We start from the raw sequence: 22947 nt of genomic DNA on the forward strand, positions 1-22947 counted from the left end.
AGAAAGGCATTTCCAAAAAAAAAGGCATTTCCAAACTGAATATCACTAAAGTGAAGTGGAACCACATTGTGTATCTTTCAAGGCTATCGTGTGTAGACTTGCTTTTCAAAGGGGAATGATGTAGTCACTGAAAAACTGTGGCCTTAAACAATGTTATTATGGAAACACATGACTCTCAGACCGGCCGCCCAGCAGTGTAGTGGAGCTCCCTAGTGGTGGTGAGGGTCAAAGCCTGGTGCTTCTCAGACCTCCACATCTCCAGTCAGAGTCCGTCAGATTCAACACGTGACACGTAATATGAACATGTAACACGCAGTGGGAACACGTAACATGCAGTGGGAACACAACACGCAGTGGGAACACTTAACATGCAGTGTAAACATGTACAGTAAAACAACGTGAAAGGTTCCTGTGCTGCGTTTGCGAAGACCTACTAGTCTTTGCCTCTTTACCATGGTCCTACACTTTTACAATTTAGGGATGAGACTTTTCAGCAAGCATACGCCTCATAGCCATACAGAGAAAAGTGAAAGCAGAAGAAAATTCTGAGAGACTGAGAGGGGTACTGGTTCGAAGATGCAGGGCATTCATTCAGTGATTCAGTCCAGCCTGGAACATTGTACTGTCTACTGCATGTTCTGACTACACCAGGAAGTCAAGAGCAGATTGTTTTATTTAGACTTCATGGTCAACATTCCGTGTTCTCATTCCACTGACTCTGTTCAATGGAGCTGCTGATTTGATCCAAAGTTGTATTATAGAATGTATGCAGAACACAGACCAGGGCATCTCAGGGCTGCTCCCTGGCCTAGTCTGGTCTGGCCTAGTCTGGTCTGGCATAGTCTGTCCTAGCCTGGTCTGGTCTGGTCTGGTCTGGTCTGGTCTGGTCTGGTCTGGTCTGGTCTGGTCTGGTCTGGTCTGGTCTGGCCTGGCCTAGTCTGGTCTGGCCTGGCCTGGTCTGGTCTGGCCTGGCCTGGTCTGGCCTGTGTGGCAGAGGCTGTTTGCTACAGCACAGTAGCCCTGCCTGTGATTGTAAAGTCCCCAATATTTCCATGTGTTCCCATGGGGAAGGTCAGCGGTTCAATCCCCACCTCGACCCACCTGTCTCAGCAATGTTCCTCCCTCTCATCCAAACGGACGACTCCTAACACTGAGGAGAGGTGCGAGGAAATCAATGAGACCCCTAGACCTCTCTCTCGGAGCGTGGCACTAGCATCAATACCGGAGCCATCATCATTACCTTTGGTTGTCTTTAATGCTCTGTGCTTTCAACTCCCCAATTGAAGCCCTTTCTAACGATTTAAAGGTTCATCTGTAGCTTATTACTCAGAAGTTTGTTTCCTTTCATAATGAATAAGGTTCTCAGGGATAGCGAAACACAATTAAAGGGAACTTGTTTTTGTAATTTGCATCCCAGTTGGATGTTCTGAGCTCTCGTCACCAAATTAGGAATTGTTTACATTTGTCTCCAAGACCAAGAACAAAATGTACAGATTAAACAGTCCAGTTTACATTTCCATTGCCAAATTGTGGCAGGAAGTATTGAATAAAATGTGTTGAGCCAATGGGGAGTTAATGAAAAGTTTCTTTAGTGAACATTGTTTGGGATTTGAAATAGGCCAGTTCCAAATGACTGATGGCTGATATACTAGAACACTATTTTACATGTTCAATATTACCATTTACATTTCATGGGGTAACATTTATATTTAAACGGACTCCAACTCCATGGCATATTGGGAGAATGCTTTACTTAGCTGGATGGGCACATAATGGTGTTGTGGGTGTTTGGTTGTCTCTCATTTGGGGAGAATTCTCTTTAGTCTTTATCACTTGATTTCTATACAGAAGGGGCTTCCTCATTTAGAGAATCCATCATGAAGACCATATCTGTCTTATCCCAAAGGTCTCCATTTTATGTGGAAATTGTCACACTTTGCCAAGAAGTCATTGTTGCCTTTGTTGATTTTTTGTGCCCAGCCATATGTACAGTTTAGCCCAGTATAATGCGGACCTTGCAAAAATAAAGTAATTTGTTTCCAAAACATTGTCAGTTTGTCGATTGTCTTCACTTCCTTTTACTTATGGGATCAATGAGTTAGTCAGCTAACAATTTATCTTTAATAAATTGTCACCATAGTTGATTTCTGTCACAGTATCTGAAAGTTATCGGGCTTCTTCATGAACCATGGAGACCATGGGAACACGCAAGGGTCAAGCTGAAGCTGACGTTGCAACAACAGTGAGCAAGACAGCCAAGACTCAATAATGAACAGCCTACAAGTTGACCGCTCACCAGGGTCAGCTGCCTGATTGACACGCCTGGTGAAAGCAGAGTCTGGGTTTGTGGAAGCCCATCTCAGAAGCAGAGTCTGGTTTGTGGAAGCCCCTCTCAGAAGCAGAGTCTGGTTTGTGGAAGCCCATTTCTGAAGCAGAGTCTGGGTTTGTGGAAGCCCGTCTCGGCTTTTGGTCCTCTATCATCTGAGCAGAAGCACAAATAGACCTCTAGCAGCCCTCAGCAGAACTGACACACAGACTGTATATGACTGGATAACAGGGTACTGGTAGAGACCCCCCCTGAAAGTGAGGTGCAAACACTGTCATGTTATATTGAGTTTTCTTTTTATGTTCTCGTTCTGGTACCTGTACTACTACTACAGATGATACTGTATGTTTCCAGACTGATAAAGCCCACCTGTGAACTGGAAAGCATTCCTTAAGTTTGTTTCCAGGACATTATCCAGGATTATTATGACACAGTAAATCTTAAATCAAGGATTAGAGGTTTAAATTGGGTCTAGAAAATAATCACAGTCTTGTGAGGATTTGGTAAGAAGTTCTAAAACGCCATAGGCTTTTTCTTTGAATGTGACTCATACAATGTTGCCTTAGATAGCCTTTTGAGTGGGAGATCCGTTCAACGTGCAACGAGTCTGTCACCAGATGATTAATGATAGAGCACAGACAGAGATACCCTCTCAAACTTGCTTAAGAGGATTTCTGAAGTGAACAAGCTCTAGTTTTTCATGGCTGGTTGCAGAGTTGAGTCATGTTGCGAGGAAGCAGAGCATATTAACCTGCAGAAGTGAACAGATGCAATAGGGGCTACAGTGTTGGCTGTTGTTCTTAAGAGATACTTTGTGAAAGAGTTCTGCCGTCTCCTCATCCTGACCTCCAACTGAGTATTTGAATGTACAGTACATGGTACCACTATCTTGTACACAAAACGTTGAATTAGTTGTATTCCCTGCAAGTCATTCTTCATGTCTGTGACCGGGACTTTACCCAGTGCTGCACTTTGTTTTGATTTCTGACAGAACCACAGTGTTCCATCCTGGTAATTGGACTTTACCCAAGATGCATCATTTCCCCCTCATTCCCCCTCATTTCTTTCTCCACACTGAACCCAGTTCTGTGTCTGTAGTTTAGAAATGACTCACAGGGAAGACAATTCAATACAGCAGGACAAGCGGACAAATTGGTCTGAATAACAGAAGTCGAGGAAATGAATAGACCTGTGAGTATCTGCTCAGGCAAGATAAAGATTTCCCTCTTTCTCTCAAGGCATTTAACAAAATGATTCACACCCCTGCCTGGCCAAAAGATCCATAGCCCTACACTCATTGTCGGCACTGTGCTATAGAGCTGCGGTCAAGCTCATAGTGCTATAGAGCTGGAGTCAACAGCTCTAGCTGCAGCAGCCATTTTGTGATTGTTCATGGAACTTGGAAAACAATAGTGCACTACCATCAGAAAGTACACACCAACTAGCTTTTCATTTTTCTTTTGAATGAATGAATATTCACCCTGCTCTTATTGGACAAAATTGAAAGCCAAAATTTCTACATTTGAAATCCATCCACCAAGGTGATTTGTGATTGATCACACATTCTTCAGTGTTTCTGTTGTTAGATCGACCTCTGAGGGTAAAGGTAATCTTGACAGGACTAAAAGGTTTGCAGCTATCGAGCCCAGGGGTCAGCTGCCTGCCAATGGTGCGATATTGATTTACAATTACAGCTGAACTATCCTCATTATGTTAAATGAAATGCAAAGTATCTGTCTACCGTATGAAGAACAAAGCATTCCATGTCAAATCCGGTTCAATAAACTGAGTTGTTGAAGACAGTTGCTGTAAAATGGTCAACGCAACTCTGGTGTGGCGGTGTCTAGGCTCTGGAACAGTCTGTCCTGGCACATCTTGATTTTTAAGTCTTCTTTAAAGACTCACCTGTTCTCCCAGGCCTTCAACTCAGGTTGAGCTGGACCCCCGATGGCCCCTGTATTGTTCTGTATTTTCTATCTTATTGTGTATGATGTATTGTAGTGTTCTGTTGCGTGCTGTGTGCTTTGTTGCTCTGGAGCTGTACAGAACGTTGGTCAACCTCGGTTGTTTTCAATGTGCTTTATAAATAAAATTTGAGTTTGAGTTGAATGGAACTCAAGGAACTCAACTCAACAAGGAAGCAACTCAAGGAAAATACCATTAAGAAAAAAAGAGATTTAGTAATGAGTGGATGGGCTTACAGAGACAGGAGTCGGGAGAATTTCTTGGAGCCTCCTTTTCTGGTTGGTTCCTGTGACTGTGAATGACAGGTCTGTCTGGCTCCCACCTGACACTCTCTTAACACTGAACATTCCCCCTGGGCCAGTGGCTATTCATCAAGTTGTCAGCACAGCAGACATCTATCATCTCCACCATTTAACATTGTGTGCGCGCGTGTGTGTGTGCGCGTGTGTGTGTGTGTGTGTGTGTGTGTGTGTGTGATAGATGATAGATGCCTACTGGTGGTGAAGCATTCTGTGGTGGGGGCTCCTTCAAATTGAAATGTTCCCAGAGGGCTAGTGTCCCCGGGGAGGGAGTGTGTACTGTGTGGTTGTTTAGAATAAGAAGATAAATGGTCTGCTCTTGACTCATGACTTCCAGATAAAGACGTGACTTTAGAAAACAAACAGATTAAGCGCACATGAACAATGGCGCTGCAACTTTAGGTTTATTTGAGGCACTGATGCTGAAAAACATGGATAATGTCCCCTTGTGTTATCGTTGATGCATTTAATGAATGGCTGAAGCAGGTATGCCTGATTGTTCATGTGTTAAAATGATTAACAAAATCAGCAAAATGGGACTAGTTGCACAGGTTTGCCAATGCAACAGACTAATGTGAGACAGATGGACAGCTCCAAGATATACACCTTAATCCTCAAGGGAAACAACAGAGGGAAAATGTGCAGCGGTACGTATCTGAAAATCAAGATCTGCCCCAAACCATAACGATAAATACATTTACCGGTTCATAAATTACCCCCGTCTTCCCTACAGGGGGGCATGGACGTGGCAAGGGCACAGCTCATATTTAATCCTGCCCGAGCTGACAACCCAGCTTTGGGTTGTACCAATGAACACTGGGCCTCAAAGTCCGTAATAGGGATCATCATTCCATGGGCTTACAGGAAGAGCACTGAGGAGGTTTATTAGGCTTGGCTCTCATAACATCACCTACAGTAGGGTGAGGAGGCACTGTCTAGCAAAAAGGCTGTGAAGTTCATTTTTTAAAATTATATTAATGATTAGTGATTAATGATTAGTGAGTGCCGCTTCCTCTGATGGGATGTTGTTCCTTTCCTATTACAACTGCTCCAACACCTTGTGTTTACTTTGTCATTTATTGATTTTGGAGAGTGATAAAAAGACTATTTCTGGAGGGTGATAAAAGATTATTATTATTTAAAAAAAAAAAAAAAAAAAGATACCCCCATATTCATGTATTAAAGATCAAGCTATCAACTCAATCACTTAAAAACAATAATCTGGATTTTCTCCTTGCATATCAGATCATGAACAATAACCTAATTACTCTGCATCTTATGATAATCATGCAGTTGTATGCATGCGGAGTATGCCATGGCAACTCAAAACGGCAGGGATGAAAGCATCCTTTCATAGAGATGGGTATAATGGTGCTGATGAGAGAGAGAGAGAGAGAGAGAGAGAGAGAGAGAGGGAGGGAGAGAGGGAGAGAGAGAGAGAGGGAGAGGGAGAGAGAGAGAGAGAGAGAGAGGGAGAGAGAGAGAGAGAGAGAGGGAGAGAGAGAGGAGAGAGACAGAGAGAGGGAGAGAGAGAGAGAGAGGGGGGGCACGTATTACCCATAATGCATAGGGCACAGCCACGTAAACATCTCTCCTCCTACACACTACAGAGCTACACAGCCTCGGACTGATGAAACTAGCCAGCCAGCTAGATGCTCGCTTGAAATAAAACATCTTTTAAGCCATCAGAGGTGCACGACTGACATATGTTCAGGTTAGAGCGGGAAATAACACTCCTCTTTTCATAGAAATTGCATTTTTGAAGACCTCTTTAGCACAGCAGCACACTTAGCATTCGCTAGCTAGCTAGCACTAGCTAACACTAACTAGCACAAGCTAACTAGCACTAGCTAACTAGCACTAGCTAACTAAGCACTAGCTCACTAACACTAGCTCACTAGCACTAGCTAACTAGCTAACTAGCTTTGTATTACATGACTTGATTCTGTGCTAGTGTAACTAAGGCTGGTTCCAGGTGATAGCTGGCTTGTTTAGGGGGAACGGGGAACATCTTGAACTGGTATTGTTTACCCTGAGCTCCTTAGCTGTGAGCCAGTGTGCTAGCCTGCTGTCAGTCACACATAGCTAGCTTAGCTATCTATCTCATCATGTAGCTAGCTATCTATCTCATCATGTAGCTGGCTATCTATCTCATCATGTAGCTGGCTATCTATCTCATCATGTAGCTAGCTAGCTATCTCATCATGTAGCTGGCTATCTATCTCATCATGTAGCTGGCTATCTATCTCATCATGTAGCTATCTATCTCATCATGTAGCTGGCTATCTATCTCATCATGTAGCTAGCTATCTATCTCATCATGTAGCTAGCTATCTATCTCATCATGTAGCTATCTATCTCATCATGTAGCTGGCTAGCTATCTCATCATGTAGCTGGCTATCTCATCATGTAGCTATCTATCTCATCATGTAGCTAGCTATCTATCTCATCATGTAGCTAGCTAGCTATCTCATCATGTAGCTATCTATCTATCTCATCATGTAGCTATCTATCTCATCATGTAGCTAGCTATCTATCTCATCATGTAGCTATCTATCTCATCATGTAGCTAGCTATCTATCTCATCATGTAGCTAGCTATCTATCTCATCATGTAGCTATCTATCTATCTCATCATGTAGCTAGCTATCTATCTCATCATGTAGCTGGCTAGCTATCTCATCATGTAGCTATCTATCTATCTCATCATGTAGCTAGCTATCTATCTCATCATGTAGCTGGCTAGCTATCTCATCATGTAGCTGGCTAGCTATCTCATCATGTAGCTGGCTAGCTATCTCATCATGTAGCTGGCTAGCTATCTCATCATGTAGCTGGCTAGCTATCTCATCATGTAGCTGGCTAGCTATCTCATCATGTAGCTATCTATCTCATCATGTAGCTATCTATCTATCTCATCATGTAGCTGGCTAGCTATCTCATCATGTAGCTATCTATCTATCTCATCATGTAGCTATCTATCTCATCATGTAGCTGGCTAGCTATCTCATCATGTAGCTGGCTAGCTATCTCATCATGTAGCTAGCTAGCTGATTATATGTAGCTTAGCTAGTTAGCCTGTCCCACTGACATTTTACGCAGACAACAGCAGTTGTCCTTAATGTGCCAGAGCAATACTTGTTAAGTCTTACTGGGCAAGCTAGCTCACTAGCCTAGCTTAGCTAGGAGGCATGAGGAAGGAGGGTTGTGATAACATGCAGCAGCTCACTAGCCTAGCTTAGCTAGGAAGCATGAGGAAGGAGGGGTGTGATAACATGCAGCAGCTCACTAGCCTAGCTTAGCTAGGAAGCATGAGGAAGGAGGGGTGTGATAACATGCAGCAGCTAGCTCACTAGCCTAGCTTAGCTAGGAAGCATGAGGAAGGAGGGGTGTGATAACATGCAGCAGCTAGCTCACTAGCCTAGCTTAGCTAGGAAGCATGAGGAAGGAGGGGTGTGATAACATGCACTAGCTCACTAGCCTAGCTTAGCTAGGAAGCATGAGGAAGGAGGGTTGTGATAACATGCACTAGCTCACTAGCCTAGCTTAGCTGGGAAGCATGAGGAAGGAGGGTTGTGATAACATGCAGCAGCTCACTAGCCTAGCTTAGCTGGGAAGCATGAGGAAGGAGGGTTGTGATAACATGCAGCAGCTCACTAGCCTAGCTTAGCTGGGAAGCATGAGGAAGGAGGGTTGTGATAACATGCAGCAGCTAGCTCACTAGCCTAGCTTAGCTAGGAAGCATGAGGAAGGAGGGTTGTGATAACATGCAGCAGTTGAAGGTGAGGAAGGAGGGTTGTGATCACATGCAGCAGTTGAAGGTGTCTGCTGCTGTCCAAGGTGCTGATGTTGACAAGCAAGGTTGTAAAAGAAGAAATAGTGATCATGAACTGTAAAAGCCATGATCAAAACTTTTAGGATAATGGCGGCTAGTGAACCTCAAACAATGGGTGGATAAGTTGTTGTTAAATGGTTGTTACACGCTTAATGTGCTTTGTTTGGATGTGAGCTGTGAAACAATTTCATTCCAGTGGCAAGTTGAATACATATCATCATCCTTGCCCCCCACTCCCTCTAAGAAACATCCACTTCTCCTGTCCCTTCAGGTTTTCTGGCTGGGCGTGAGAGCTGTAAGATCATGTCCATGGTCCTGTTTGCCTCCGTGGTGAGAGTTGGGGACGGCCTGCCCCTCTCTGCCTCTACAGACTACGAGCAGGACACAGGACTACAAGAGACCAAGAGGCACCTCAAGGGCCTCTCCAAGAAGCTCAGCCAGTTTCCCGACCGCTGCACACTCAAGACTGGACAATATAATGTCAAGTGAGTTGCCCTGTTCGTTACAGCTGGACCCAGATCAGCCAGTAATACCGAGCTTCTATTCCAGCCCTACATTGGGAATGTAATTTGGGACCAGTCGTGCGATTTGTTGTGAGCATCCATGCACAAAGATAGTTTCATTTTTCTCATTTGAATATTTTGCTGAGATTGACTCACTCACTCTTCCATCCATTTTCTCTGCCTCTGAAGCAGTTGTCTCGGAGGCCGGAGTTACATTACCTACTGGTTACCCCCAGTCGCTTGAAGTGTTTCAATTCCCTAATACTAAAAGTCTTTTGGGGGGGCATTGTAAAGGTAAATCTGTTAGTTTTCTGTGAATCTGGATTGCAAGTCTTTTCAGGAACACAACTGGGGCCGTGGAAACTACTTAGAAATCTGTGTAAGGAGATTATTTGCTTGTTAGGTTATTAGCTAATTGGTCCCATTAAGGCAGCAGCAGATTTTGTCTTGAAGGGGCTGCCTCAGCTCTGTGGGAGCGGCGCTTGGCTTTGCTCTGTCTGACAACTCCCTTGAAACGAGCACCTTTAATCAAAGTCCACATCAGCCTCTGAAGCAAAGGGAGAGCAGGAAGGGCGAATGTGCCAGCCAGCATTTAAGTCAGCGCTTAATCTAATGAACGATTTAAAAGATCCTGTGATCTTTCAAGTGGCTGACTCAGAGAGGCATGTCCTAACCCTAACCCTGACCATGCCTCTCCAACAGCTATTCATCATGCCAGTGTACAGTAGCAGAGGTTGTCTGGAACAACGCTTGAAAAGCCCAGATACCGCCCGCTGATCTCAGGGGATACGTCTTGGTCTAGTGGTAGATGTTTGGGGTCAAAAGGTTGATGTTTCGATCCTCACCTCCTTGCCCACCTTTTACACCAACATCACAACATAGCTTCAGAAGGGCTGTTTGAGAAGAGTGAGTACAGTATAATAGCTGGTATAATAGAAGAAGAGTTAGTATAATAGATGGTATAATAGAAGAAAAGTTAGTATAATAGCTGGTATAATAGAAGAAGAGCTAGTATAATAGCTGGTATAATAGAAGAAGAGTTAGTATAATAGCTGGTATAATATAAGAAGAGCTAGTATAATAGCTGGTATAATAGAAGAAGAGCTAGTATAATAGCTCGTATACTAGAGGAAGAGTTACAGTAGTATAATAGCTGGTATAATAGAAGACGAGTTAGTATAATAGATGGTATAATAGAAGAATAGTTAGTCCAGTATAATAGCTGGTATAATAGAAGAAGAGCTAGTGTAATAGCTGGTATAATAGAAGAGCTAGTATAATAGCTGGTATAATAGAAGAAGAGTTAGTATAATACAGTAGCTGGTATAATAGAAGAGCTAGTATAATAGCTGGTATAATAGAAGAAGAGTTAGTATAATAGCTGGTATAATAGAAGAATAGTTAGTACAGTAAAATAGCTGGTATAATAGAAGAAGAGCTAGTATAATAGCTGGTATAATAGAAGAATAGTTAGTATAATACAGTAGCTGGTATAATAGAAGAGCTAGTATAATAGCTGGTATAATAGAAGAAGAGCTAGTATAATAGCTGGTATAATAGAAGAGTTAGTATAATAGCTGGTATAATAGAAGAAGAGCTAGTATAATAGCTGGTATAATAGAAGAAGAGTTAGTATAATAGCTGGTATAATAGAAGAAGAGCTAGTATAATAGCTGGTATAATAGAAGAATAGTTAGTATAATAGCTGGTATAATAGAAGAGCTAGTATAATAGCTGGTAAAATAGAAGAAGAGTTTGTACAGTATAATAGCAGGTATAATAGAAGAGCTAGTATAATAGCTGGTATAATAGAAGAAGAGCTAGTATAATAGCTGGTATAATAGAAGAAGAGTTAGTACAGTATAATAGCAGGTATACTAGTCTTTTCCTCATGAACCTCCAGCCTGTCTAATGATTACTGCTCAGTATTCTGGTCAGGTGCTGACAAAAAAAGATTGTTCTAAGCTCCAAATAGCTCTGAATAAAGCTGCAAGGTGCAACACTGCCCTGACTGTTAGGTTTGAGTCAGAGAGAAGACATGCCAGGAGAGGTTGGCAATAACATGCAATCTGATTGGTTAGTTTAGGAATATCTGTTATAGTCTGTACTCACAAATCAATTATGTGAGAGATCAACATAGGGATACAGTATCTGCAGTAGTTTTAAGACCAGATACAGCGTGCTGATCTGTAATGCATAGGGCGTCACAATGTGGAACAAGTTACCAACTATGATCATTGATGTAAAAAATATATACAAAAAATAACACAAATAACACATTAACAATATTACAGAACAGAGAACAGAACAGAAACATACAAGGCAGTAACTGTGTGTGTGTGTGTGTGTGTGTGTGTGTGTGTGTGTGTGTGTGTGTGTGCGTGCGTGTGCGTGCGTGTGTGCGTGCGTATACGCGTGTGTATGCGCGTGTCAGTTTCACCAGCTCTCTGGGAGTGGGGTACCTGATGGTCTGTACGGAGAACTACCCCAACGTGCTGGCGTTCTGTTTCCTGGACGAGCTCCAGAGAGAGTTCCTGGTCACCTACGACACCAAGCGCATCAACAGCGCCGTCCGGCCATATTCATTCATCGAGTTTGGTGAGCACGATACTTTATATCTTCTTATAGTATAGAGTTATTTGGCAGATTTAGATGTAGATTTAGTACTTTAGAAGTATTCTTTTTTTTTTTTTTTAAATACAATTAATAAAAGGTAGAGGACAGGTAAACAAATACATATCCTACTGTACTACTGTACTGTACATCAGAGTCAGTTTATATCGGGCTGTGGTCCGAGGCGGTCCAGGTTAACAGGTTTGGTTTCAAACACAATCAAATCGTTTTGCACCACAAGTTTACCCTGAAACCCTGAAGATGCTCCAACAAGCTGTATGACTAGCCATCCTCTCCAGTAGCCTGGTTGGACTACGCTCTGCTATCTCTGAGCGACTGGGTCACGCCTCTTCTCTGTCCCGGCCCCCGCAGTGGTGGAACGAACTCGCCACATGCTCAAAACTCACCTCGTCAAGAAGTACTACCAGGATCCTCCCTCTTAAGGGGGTAGTGTGCTATTTTGGACATGTAGTCCTATCTGTGGTCTGTCTAGGAGGAAAGCATCAGCTGAATGACTAATGTAATGTAGTGAACATTAGTACAGTAGCTCCTAGATCCTGACACTGTTGCCGTATCAATAACCCACAGACAACTTCATCCAGAAGACCAAGCAGCGCTACAACAGCCCCCGCTCGCTGTCCACCAAGATCAACCTGTCCGACATGCAGACGGAGGTCAAGCTGCGGCCGCCGTATCAGCTGTCCCCTGAGGACCTGGGCTCTATCAACGGCCTCTCGCACCACAACACCTCCAAGTACAAGGGCTTAGGTAGGTAGTTTTAACATCACATCCCTGCACAGTACAAGGGCTAGGTATGTCGTTTCAACATTACAAGGGCATAGGTATGTCGTTTCAACATCACATCCCTACACAGTACAAGGGCATAGGTTGGTAGTTTCAACATCACATCCTTACACAGTACAAGGGCATAGGTTGGTAGTTTCAACATCACATCCTTACACAGTACAAGTGCATAGGTAGGTAGTTTCAACATCACATCCCTGCACAGTACAAGGGCATAGGTAGGTAGTTTCAACATCACATCCCTGCACAGTACAAGGGCATAGGTAGGTAGTTTCAACATCACATCCCCCGAAAGCGCCAGGACAAAAGTATACAGTCCCCTACGAACATATGCTTAGTTGTGACTTGATGTAGATTTAATCACACCTACTGTACCCCCGCTAAGCTGAGGAGAGGCAGCGCAGTGATGGGGGATCTCAGAGTAAACACAGCGGGCCCAGCTGTCTCTGTCTGCTCCCGGCCAGCGGCCTGGTTGAGTCTTATCCCCCTGGCTCAGCCACGCTGCACGTCCACACCGGCTGTGCACATCAACCACTCCTTCTTTAGGCTGAGTGAACGGTCAAACCCCTCAAGGTAGCATTTGACTAAGCGAAATGCTTCCTTCTCCCTGTGTCTGTGTCACTCTGCATCCTCCTTCTGCGCTCATAGCTCCCCGAGTCATCTTTCTCACCGTGCAGTGTCGGAACAGAGTCCATGTTAATCCTATAAAAGGTGTGTGTGTGTACACGTGTGGGTGTGTGTGTGTACGTGTGTGTACACGTGTGTGTGTAGTAGTAGGCCTGCCCCCGACTAAATATTTTCCTGCTCGACTAGAAGTCCTCATTTCAAGCGACTAGTCGACTAGTCGTTCCTTTATTATTATGATTATTGTTATTGTATATAACCTTATCATACACACGGATAATAAATATAACCTGGTTACAAATTATTTACAGCACATCTATTTTCCAAATAATCCAATTTCAGCTCCTCAAGCTAAATACCAGTGCACCTCTCCTATGTGCGTAAAACAAACACACGCACACACACACACGAAATGTGCGCATTTACGCAAGAACATTATATCAGCAGATTCTCCAACTAAATAATACCAGTGTAAATCTCAGTCCTAGACCACTTTATCATGTACGTAAAACACACACACGCATGAATGTGCACATTTGCGCAGTTTAAACTACTAGAGAGCAAATGAAGATTAGCTTCATATCTATGATGAGCCTATAGGAGGTATATATACCTTTCAGAAGGTCGAAGGTCAATCCCATCCTCGACTTCGCTTCTCTGTCCAGTTCGTGTTCTATGGAGAGCAGGTCGTGTTCTATGGAGAGCAGTTCGTGTTCTATGGAGAGCAGGTCGTGTTCTATGGAGAGCAGGTCGTGTTCTATGGAGAGCAGTTCGTGTTCTATGAGAGCAGTTCATGTTCTATGGAGAGCAGTTCGTGTTCTATGGAGAGCAGTTCGTGTTCTATGGAGAGCAGTTCGTGTTCTATGGAGAGCAGGTCGTGTTCTATGGAGAGCAGGTCGTGTTCTATGGAGAGCAGGTCGTGTTCTATGGAGAGCAGTTCGTGTTCTATGGAGAGCAGTTCGTGTTCTATGGAGAGCAGTTCGTGTTCTATGGAGAGCAGTTCGTGTTCTATGGAGAGCAGTTCGTGTTCTATGGAGAGCAGGTCGTGTTCTATGGAGAGCAGGTCGTGTTCTCTGGAGAGCAGGTCGTGTTCTATGGAGAGCAGTTCGTGTTCTATGGAGAGCAGTTCGTGTTCTATGGAGAGCAGTTCGTGTTCTATGGAGAGCAGTTCGTGTTCTATGGAGAGCAGTTCGTGTTCTATGGAGAGCAGGTCGTGTTCTATGGAGAGCAGGTCGTGTTCTATGGAGAGCAGTTCGTGTTCTATGGAGAGCAGGTCGTGTTCTATGGAGAGCAGGTCGTGTTCTATGGAGAGCAGTTCGTGTTCTATGGAGAGCAGGTCGTGTTCTATGGAGAGCAGGTCGTGTTCTATGGAGAGCAGGTCGTGTTCTATGGAGAGCAGTTCGTGTTCTATGGAGAGCAGGTCGTGTTCTATGGAGAGCAGGTCGTGTTCTATGGAGAGCAGGTCGTGTTCTATGGAGAGCAGGTCGTGTTCTATGGAGAGCAGGTCGTGTTCTCTGGAGAGCGTTGAGTCCATCTCAGTCTGTCCTTGGTCATTGTACTACGAAGGTAGTTTTTTTATTAGTTTCAACTTTGAGAAACTCTCCAAGAAGTTCTCCAGAAGCCGGAGTCAACTCCGCAAAAAGTTGCTTGTGAACTTGCCGGTAGATCTGGTCCTGGAGGCAGGCTAACTCTGGTCCTGGAGGCAGGCTAACTCTGGTCCTGGAGGCAGGCTAACTCTGGTCCTGGAGGCAGGCTAACTCTGGTCCTGGAGGCAGGCTAACTCTGGTCCTGGAGGCAGGCTAACTCTGGTCCTGGAGGCAGGCTAACTCTGGTCCTGGAGGCAGGCTAATTCTGGTCCTGGAGGCAGGCTAACTCTGGTCCTGGAGGCAGGCTAACTCTGGTCCTGGAGGCAGGCTAATTCTGGTCCTGGAGGCAGGCTAACTCTGGTCCTGGAGGCAGGCTAACTCTGGTCCTGGAGGCAGGCTAACCTTAGCATCTGCTCTGTCATGGTGCTGCTAGTGCCTCAGCTAGCATGCTGGTTCTGCTTGTGGACAAATGCCTGTAGTTGGTAGTTTGGCTCCTGACATTGTGGGCTTGACGGTAGATGTGAAGGCGGCCTGTCTGCTCCGATGCTGCTAAAGCACCTGCTAAAGCACCTGCTAAAGCTAGCACCTGCTAAAGCTAGCACCTGCTACAGCTAGCCCCTGCTCAAGCTAGCACCTGCTCAAGCTAGCACCTGCTAAAGCACCTGCTGCTTCTTCTGGAGCGGAGGTAGTTGTGCTAATGCTACTAGTGCTAGCAGTCTCTTGGTTCGGTGGTGGATTTGAAGAAGGTGCCTCATCCTTGCTACTCCCGGTGGGATCAATATATTTAAACAACGAACCCCTCTGTTCTTGGAGTGCTTGGTTCTTCAATAGTCTCTTTTTTTGTAGTCGCTGCCAGATAATCTTGCTCGTTTGGACAAAAACATGCTTCCATTTCCCCTCAGTCATGGCTCGTGAGGGCGGGAAGGAGGCGGCAGGTGCACGAGGAACGTGTCATCACGCGGGCTCAACCATTCACGCGCCTAGATTTTTCATTTTTTTTATTAAAAATTGGCCCTTGATTGGCTCACATTTTCCCGCCCTTTCCAAACTGTCGCTCTAGTCAATTTCCTAGTCCGTCTATACATACGGGCCCTGGACATTGTTAACCCAAGCAGATTTTTGGAGGGTTTTTTTTCTTTCTGCGACTAAACGACTAGGACTCTTCTCGTCGACTAACGTTAAGTCGACTATTGGGGGACAGCCCTAGTGTGTACACGTGTGGGTGTGCTGCGTGCATGTGGGCGTTACCCGCCGTCGTGAGGCTGTGTCTCCGCCCTCCATCAGCAGACCCCAGCTGGGACCGCCCACCGACCCAGGCTCTCTGGATCACTGCCCCCCTTGTTGGCACCTTCACACATCAGCGCCCCCCCCCCAGTCTAAGTGATTCTACCCTGGGGTCACTGCAGCTTTTGTGTCCCTCCCTCTAAAGCCTCTGCGTCCGGTCCTCACTTCCCCCCCCCACGCCCCCCACTGTGACCCTTAGATAAGGAGTGTGAATGCCAATCACAAGACAGAGCCAGAACAGGGCTATCGGACACAGAGTCTCAAACAGAGTTTTGGGGGAGGTGGCAGCAGGGGCGTTTCAATGGGACATTGTGGGGCTCTTGGCTAATTGGAAAGGTGATTTTGTTGTTGTTGATTGTTGACTCAGTCCCAGTCTCCTCTCCCCTCAACTCCTCTCCTCTCCTATCCTCTTCTCTCTCTCCATTTTTAGATTTAGATTTGTAGGACATTATTAGGGACTTAGACTGGAGCTGTAGCGTCTACCAGCATCACAAAAACTGACTGGAAGAACCAGTTTAAAGTGGCAGTCAAACAGTGGCTGATAGGACTGTTCGTTTTTACTTAATTTTTTGGTAACGTTTTTGGTAACATTGTTGCCGCCTCACATGTTCTTGCCTTGCCTGTCTTGACGATATCCAAAGGACACCACCGTGGAAATAAGTCATTGACTTTCCTGTGTATTTATCCTCAATAGTTATTGTCATCCTGTGGTTCCTTTCCTGTGTCTTTGTGCCAGTGGAGGACTGTACGGTATGTGTCTTTTAAACCGAACCCCACCCCCTCCCTCCAGCTCCCACCCAGGTGTTGGACCCGGTGTCCCTGCCTGGCATCGTGTCCTGTGTCCTCAGCGTCCTCTGTGGGGGTCTCAACCTCCTGCGTGGAGTCCATGCCATAGAGAGCATACTGCAGGTAAGACACAACTACTGAACACACACTCAACACGCTCCTATCAGCAAGGCAAGACACAACTACACACATACTGCTAGCTTCTATTAGCCAGACTAGACTAGCTTCTATTAGCCAGAACCTGCTCTGCTCCGGTTTCTTCAGCCCCCTGTGGGAGATGACTCATTACTGTCTGTGTCCGGTCTCTTCTGAACATACCTTCCCTCCCTCTCTCCTCATCTCCCTCTCTCCTTCCCTCCCTCTCTCCTTCTCTCCCTCTCTCCTTCCCTCCCTCTCTCCTTCCCTCCCTCTCTCCTTCCCTCCCTCTCTCCTCCTCTCCCTCCATCGGCAGAATGACGACGAAGACTTTAATTACGTGATTGCCTTCTTCCTGGGCACAGCTGCCTGTCTGTATCAGGTAAGTGATTTCTAGCTGCAGCAAGCGCCTGCCGTCACCCGTCGACTGGCTGACTGACCGACCCGCTGTCCTGTGTGCTTGACAGCCCGGGGGCCACCGCCCCGCCGGTCTAGAGAGCTGTTAAATATCTGAAGAGTCTCCTCTGTTTCTCCTGCAGTGTTACCTGTTTGCGTACTTCTCAGTGTGGAGGAACAGCAAGTCGTTCCTGGCGTTCGGCCTCATCTGCCTGTGTAACATGTACCTGTATGAACTGAGGAACGTCTGGCAGATCCTGTTCCACGTCACCGTGGGCGCCTTCATGACCTTGCAGATACGACTGCGCCAGCCGCAGGGCAAAGCGCCGGACTACAACGTCTGACCAAACCCCCCTCCCCTCCCCCAATAACAACAAAGGACTACAATTCCCAAAGCTCCCCAGAGCCAAGTCCAGGAAGTGGTTAAAGCCCCATTCTGTTCCTGCTCCCTTCACCACCACATGCCCCTCCCCCCTATCCCCCATCCAGGGCTGAACTGACGGCCAGAAGCCCCCTGGACCCTCCTGCCCCCCCCCCCCCTCCCCTCCCCCCTCCCTCTCCTAGCCTCTCGTCTGGACTTCTCAGCCAGACCCTCTCTGAATGTCTCCTAGCTGCAGGTCTGGGGGGGCCATCTTGGGACTATGCAACGCAGGTTCATGATAATATGTGTGCATTGCGTCTGTCAAGGTTAAGACTATTGTATTTTGTTCAAACTCTGACATTATCAAATCAAAATATGCTTGTTTTAAACTGTTCTGTGTGATAACTATTTATTTTTGTTCATTGACAAATGGCTAGTAAAACATTTCTACTGATTTTGTTAAAATTGATAAAGATTGTTTTATGATTTCTATGCAGATATTGGCTGATATTCTGATGTTTTGATGATAGTTTTACTTCATATAACCCATACTGTACACACACACATATACACACACAGCCTGTTATTCCTATGTAATAATACTACTCCATTGCGTGTGTAAAGCCCCAAACGCACTGGAAGAGTCAATTGACTCGCCTCATTTGGCGCTTCTATAGCGTACTACAGGCGTCAGCTTTGATAGGGGGCTGGTTTAATTTAGATTGATTTGTCCCCATTTGACGCCCAAAAATGTAAACAAGTTGGGAGTAGAAGCGTCAAGGCAGTTTGACTCGCCTCAAAACGCTTTTGGTGCGTGATCCGCCATTTAAAACAATTGGTGTACTTCAAAACGCTAGCGTCAGACTCTTCCAGTGCGTCTGGGCCTTAAGTCTCAGTCAGACTAAGGTAATATGCTTGCGGTGGGTGCTTCAGTCATGATGTGTGAGCGTGTTAATAGAGTCGTCCCACGGTACTCAGAACTGAGGCCATCCTAGCCTGTGGATCTTTGTCATGTAAATTCCCCTTCTACAGTCCCTCTGCTACAATATTGGTAGTGGCAGCTTCTGATCTCAATATTATGTCACCTTTTCATAGAGGATGATGAGTTTATCGTGCCAATGGTGGCTTGCGTTTTTCTATCCGGGCCATTTCCATAGTCAGTGTTATGGGTGGGAATAATCACAGCATGAGAGAAAATATATAACATGAAACTGAATATCCAGCCCTCTGGCTTCTACTCCACTCTATCTGTCATTGACTGTTTCACTGCTTATACAGTAACCTTAGGAACCTTCTAGATGTTACTGAGCGGACCTGAGCAGTGGTAGTTCACCTACATGACCTGGGTTAGCAAACAGATGGCCGTCATGTGGAGCATGTTCACTAGGTAGGACAGACCGACGGTTAGGATTGGAAGCAGAGTTTTACCTGAATGTCACTGAATGAAACACAGGTTTACAATTTACCTGAATGAAACACAGGTTTTCAATGTACCTGAACTAAATGTTCTGCTGAATGTGGTGTCCTCTCAGCTGACCTCTGACCTGGGCTGTTTGTGTGAATGGCTGATTGTTGCTTTTGATCAAATGTAACAATTTCACGTCAACATGAAAACAATAAAACACCTATTGAACAATTGTTGATTTATTGTTGCCATTTTTTTCCATTAGTGCTAGCAGCATGAGGCTTATCTTCCCGCTCTTTTTCACTTCTCCGTGTGAAAACGCCCCATCAAAGAAAAAACATGACAAATGAATGGAACGTCTGGAGAACCAAAACACGATTTACTACACCTGTCAACACCAAAAACAGAAGATAGTTGACCGGAATATGATGACAAGACACAAAGATGAGGATTCTGAGTGTTATCTATGGGTATGTCTCCAGGACTACACCCAGGAGGCCAAAAAACACAAGGACCCAAAAGAGCACCAGCGATCATCTTTAGTCACGTCGTAATCTCATTGTGACATCACATCATAATGGCGTGCAATCCAGCCAGCAGGAAGCCTAGAACCAACATGCCTCATGCTCTCATACACACTGATGACCCCAACCACAGCGTCTGAATTTACCAGTGGAGTAATGGTCCATAGACAAATCTGGGTAGATGTGCCTTAGTTATGTGCCTCCTTTCCCCCTCAGTTGGTAGAAAGGGGGGTTGGGGTGGAGAGAGACGGAGAGATGGAGAGAGAGAGAGAGAGAGAGAGAAAGAGAGAGAGAGAATGAGGGCTTTCTGAGGGCAAGAAACTCCAGCATTTTAGTCACCAGACCGAGTTGTCAGGCAACATTTGTTTCAGAAGTTGAGCCACAATGTTGATGACATCAATGATGATGATTATCATCATTATAAGTGTGTGTGTGTGTGTGTATTATTAGAAGCAGCCATTTCCTCCTGAGCTACATGGGAGACTTAATGAGGCGGTTTTGATCTTTGTTCTGCCAGATCTGGAGCTGTGAGGCTGAAAGAAGAACTATTAAGTGTTTTGCAGCTCATTGCAACTCATTTGGAAGTTTATTTGAACAAAAATGAGTCACATTTGTGTGTGTGTGAGGGAGAGAGAGAGAGAGTGTGTGTGTGTGTGTGTGTGTGTGTGTGTGTGAGAGAGAGCGAGAGAGTAACAAATCTCACATGGTTATTTTTTCCTCACAGCATCAGCAATTTACAGGTGGGCTGTGTGTGTGTGTGAGAGTTTGTGTGTGTGAGAGAGAGAGAGAGAGACAGAGAGCGTGTGTTTGTGACAATTATGTTATACAAGTGAAACAATTTGTGAAAATTATGTTTATCTCAGCATCGGTGATTTTACTGCTTAAAAGGGGCACAAGTTAATTTTGAGCTAAAAATAAATAAATAAATCACCACTTTATTTAGGCCTGACGAGACACATTTCTCATTTTGTCTTTATCCACAGTTTATGACCTCTGGAAAGCAGGACATAAAAAGCATTTCAGAGTTTTTCATTCTGGAGCTGATTTGGGGTCAAAATGCAAAACTACTCAAAGATAAGCACTTAATATGCAAAGAGTGTAAGAATTATTTTTTCACCTCATTACCTTATTCCCTCATTAATTAATAACATTAATTTATTGATGAAAAGCAGACACAGGAGGAGTGGTCCACATCGCCTCGTTATTCCCCAAAATACCCATGAAAGAGCATTGCTGCCCCCTTGTGGACACAGGGAGCACTGTCACAGCGAGAGGGAGGAATCCAGACAAAACACAGAAGGGAAACATTTCAGCAGTTTATTTGAATGTAAAAAAAACAGCATAGTACTTCACATGATAGAAAGCAAAGACAACCCGCGGTTTGTCTCTGAGAACGCGCTGACGACATCGCTCCCCCTAACGGGGAGTGACAGACTGTCCCTCCTCCTCTGATGTCATCTTTGAGAACGTGTAAAGGTCAACGGAATTTAAAAGGTCAGTGGAACTATTTTCCAAAAGCATTCAAAAAGGCCCATTTTCAGAGTAGAATCTCTCAACCGCCTATTTAAGAAAAGAAAAAAGAACAGAAGATATGATAAACTGTAAAAACAAGCAGGTCACAGGAGCAGAATTATGACACCGTGTTGAGAGACGGCAGAGGGACTGACCTGATGATGACGGGAGAATACAGTGTTGAGGGACCATCTACCTGGGGAACTGTACTGTACTGTAACGCACTGCAGGGAACTAACCGCTTAGCCGATAGACGCGGCTGAGAAAGAGATCACATGGTACATAGGTAGTAATACAGAAGAACCCTTCTATTCAAACACAATGGGATAAAAACACACAGCAGATCTAATGAAACACTGCTTCCACATGGACTCCCAGAGCGTGGATCCCAGGATGTTGTGAGAGTATAGACTAGTAGAAAGGCCTCATTGGAGATCATTGGACATTCATTGGGTCGTACCATCTGATTAAGAGATAGGGGGAAGGGGGACGGGGGAAGGGGGGTGACTAAAGCAGTGTAGTGCAAAATGGCTTTCAGCACCAAAAAAACGATTATTGCTGGATCCCAGTTCTCTACCCTTCGAGCCGGAGCGTGGCCTTGCGAAGGTGACACAGGTGCACGCGTCAACAAGAGGGCGGAGCAATGAGAAACAGGGTATCTACTCACGCTAAATTTGAATACACACAATAGAATGAGTGTGATGCCTGTTCACGAGCCCAGGCAACAGTCTAGTCTGTAAACTATCTGTGTGAAGCAGGTGAACCACTAAGAGAAGAAAGGGGGCGCGCGCAGACACAGAAGCCCCCCTTCCTGTTGCTAATGTACTATATGTGCATGATTGTAGTAAGAATCTGTTAGCTTTGTACATCTGAATACACGTTGGTGTTTATAGATAACTCTCTCTAATATATTAATGTACAAAATATAGAATCTAAAATATCTGATAGGGTTTGGTGTTTGGAGTCAAAATACAAAATGTCAAAAATACAAAAAAAGCTTTTCATTGACATCCTCAGTTGAAAGTGTCTTCAGTTAAACCGTGTGTGTTTGTGTGTGTGTGTGTGTGTGTGTGTGTGTGTGTGTGTGTGTGTGTGTGTGTGTGTGTATGTATGAGTGCATGTGTGTCCATCTGTGTGTGTTCTGAGGATATAAGTTTATCTGTGTGTGTGTGTGTGTTCTGTGACTGTGGTGTGTGTGTGTGTGTGTGTGTGTTTGTGTGTGTGTGTGTGTGTGTGTGTGATTGGGGAAGAGTTCTGTAAACTCACACGCCACACAGAGCTGTCACTCTGATCGTTCAAGTAGCCAGCAGGTTCGAGCAGCCTATCGGCTCCTCCCCCTCCCCAGGCCCCTCCCCCGGCCCCTCCCCCTCCTCCTCCCAGCTCCTGACGGCGTTGGTGAGGGTCGATAGTGTCGCTGTGCTGGCCAGCACCAGCCTGTAGTTACCATGGTTCCTAAAATTGCAATATCAGTACCACTCCACAGTGTACAAAGACAACATGGACAAAAAAGTGTTTCACACGAATACGAATATATACACATAAAACAGTGTGTTTTACATGTATATACAATATATATATATGGTTCAGTATCTTCATGCAGGTTTTGCTTGTGGCAAACGTGGATCACTCAGTAGAATGTTTGCGTAAGCGGGGTGAGCTAGGGCCGTTCCTCACGTGAGACCGGTTCCCGCGCCCAACGCGTCTCTGCGATCCGATTGGATGTCTTTGGACTCGGCAGTAAACCCAGCCCTATAGGCCCTTGCCTCTGGACAGTTCCGGTTGGGTTAGGGTCTCCTGTCACTCCGCTTCACTCTGGCCAATCAGTAGCTGACCTCTGCAAGTAGGGCAGGGCCTAAGTGACATATCGGGGGGCGTGTCTGTGCAAGTCACCCCAAGCTACTACAGGTCCATGAGCCTGCTCGTCAAAAGGCTTGGACCGCCCCTTTTCAGTCCTGGCCCCCCTGGTCCCCTGAGAGGTGCCCTGTGCCC

At 45.2% G+C, this 22947-nt stretch overlaps 1 protein-coding gene across 1 annotated transcript; it reads left to right on the plus strand.

Moving 5' to 3' along the window:
- Positions 1-6200: 6200 nt before the first annotated feature.
- On the plus strand, positions 6201-19042 carry sec22a (SEC22 homolog A, vesicle trafficking protein). Its single transcript, XM_084451716.1, has 7 exons — positions 6201-6304; positions 8697-8910; positions 11363-11526; positions 12130-12309; positions 16630-16748; positions 17077-17142; positions 17300-19042. The coding sequence occupies exons 2-7, from the start codon at positions 8729-8731 to the stop codon at positions 17498-17500; spliced, it is 912 nt and encodes a 303-aa protein (XP_084307842.1). The 5' UTR covers positions 6201-6304; positions 8697-8728; the 3' UTR covers positions 17501-19042.
- Positions 19043-22947: the final 3905 nt, after the last annotated feature.

Source organism: Borostomias antarcticus, assembly GCF_949987555.1.
Source record: "Borostomias antarcticus genome assembly, chromosome: 17".
NCBI classification, from domain to species: Eukaryota; Metazoa; Chordata; class Actinopteri; order Stomiiformes; family Stomiidae; genus Borostomias; species Borostomias antarcticus.

Coding starts and splice junctions, on each gene's coding strand:
- sec22a (XM_084451716.1), top strand. CDS start 8,729: ATGTCCATGGTCCTGTTTGCCTCCGTGGTGAGAGTTGGGGACGGCCTG. Junction 16,749..17,076: donor CCATAGAGAGCATACTGCAG/GTAAGACACAAC, acceptor CTCCATCGGCAG/AATGACGACGAAGACTTTAA. Junction 17,143..17,299: donor CAGCTGCCTGTCTGTATCAG/GTAAGTGATTTC, acceptor TTTCTCCTGCAG/TGTTACCTGTTTGCGTACTT.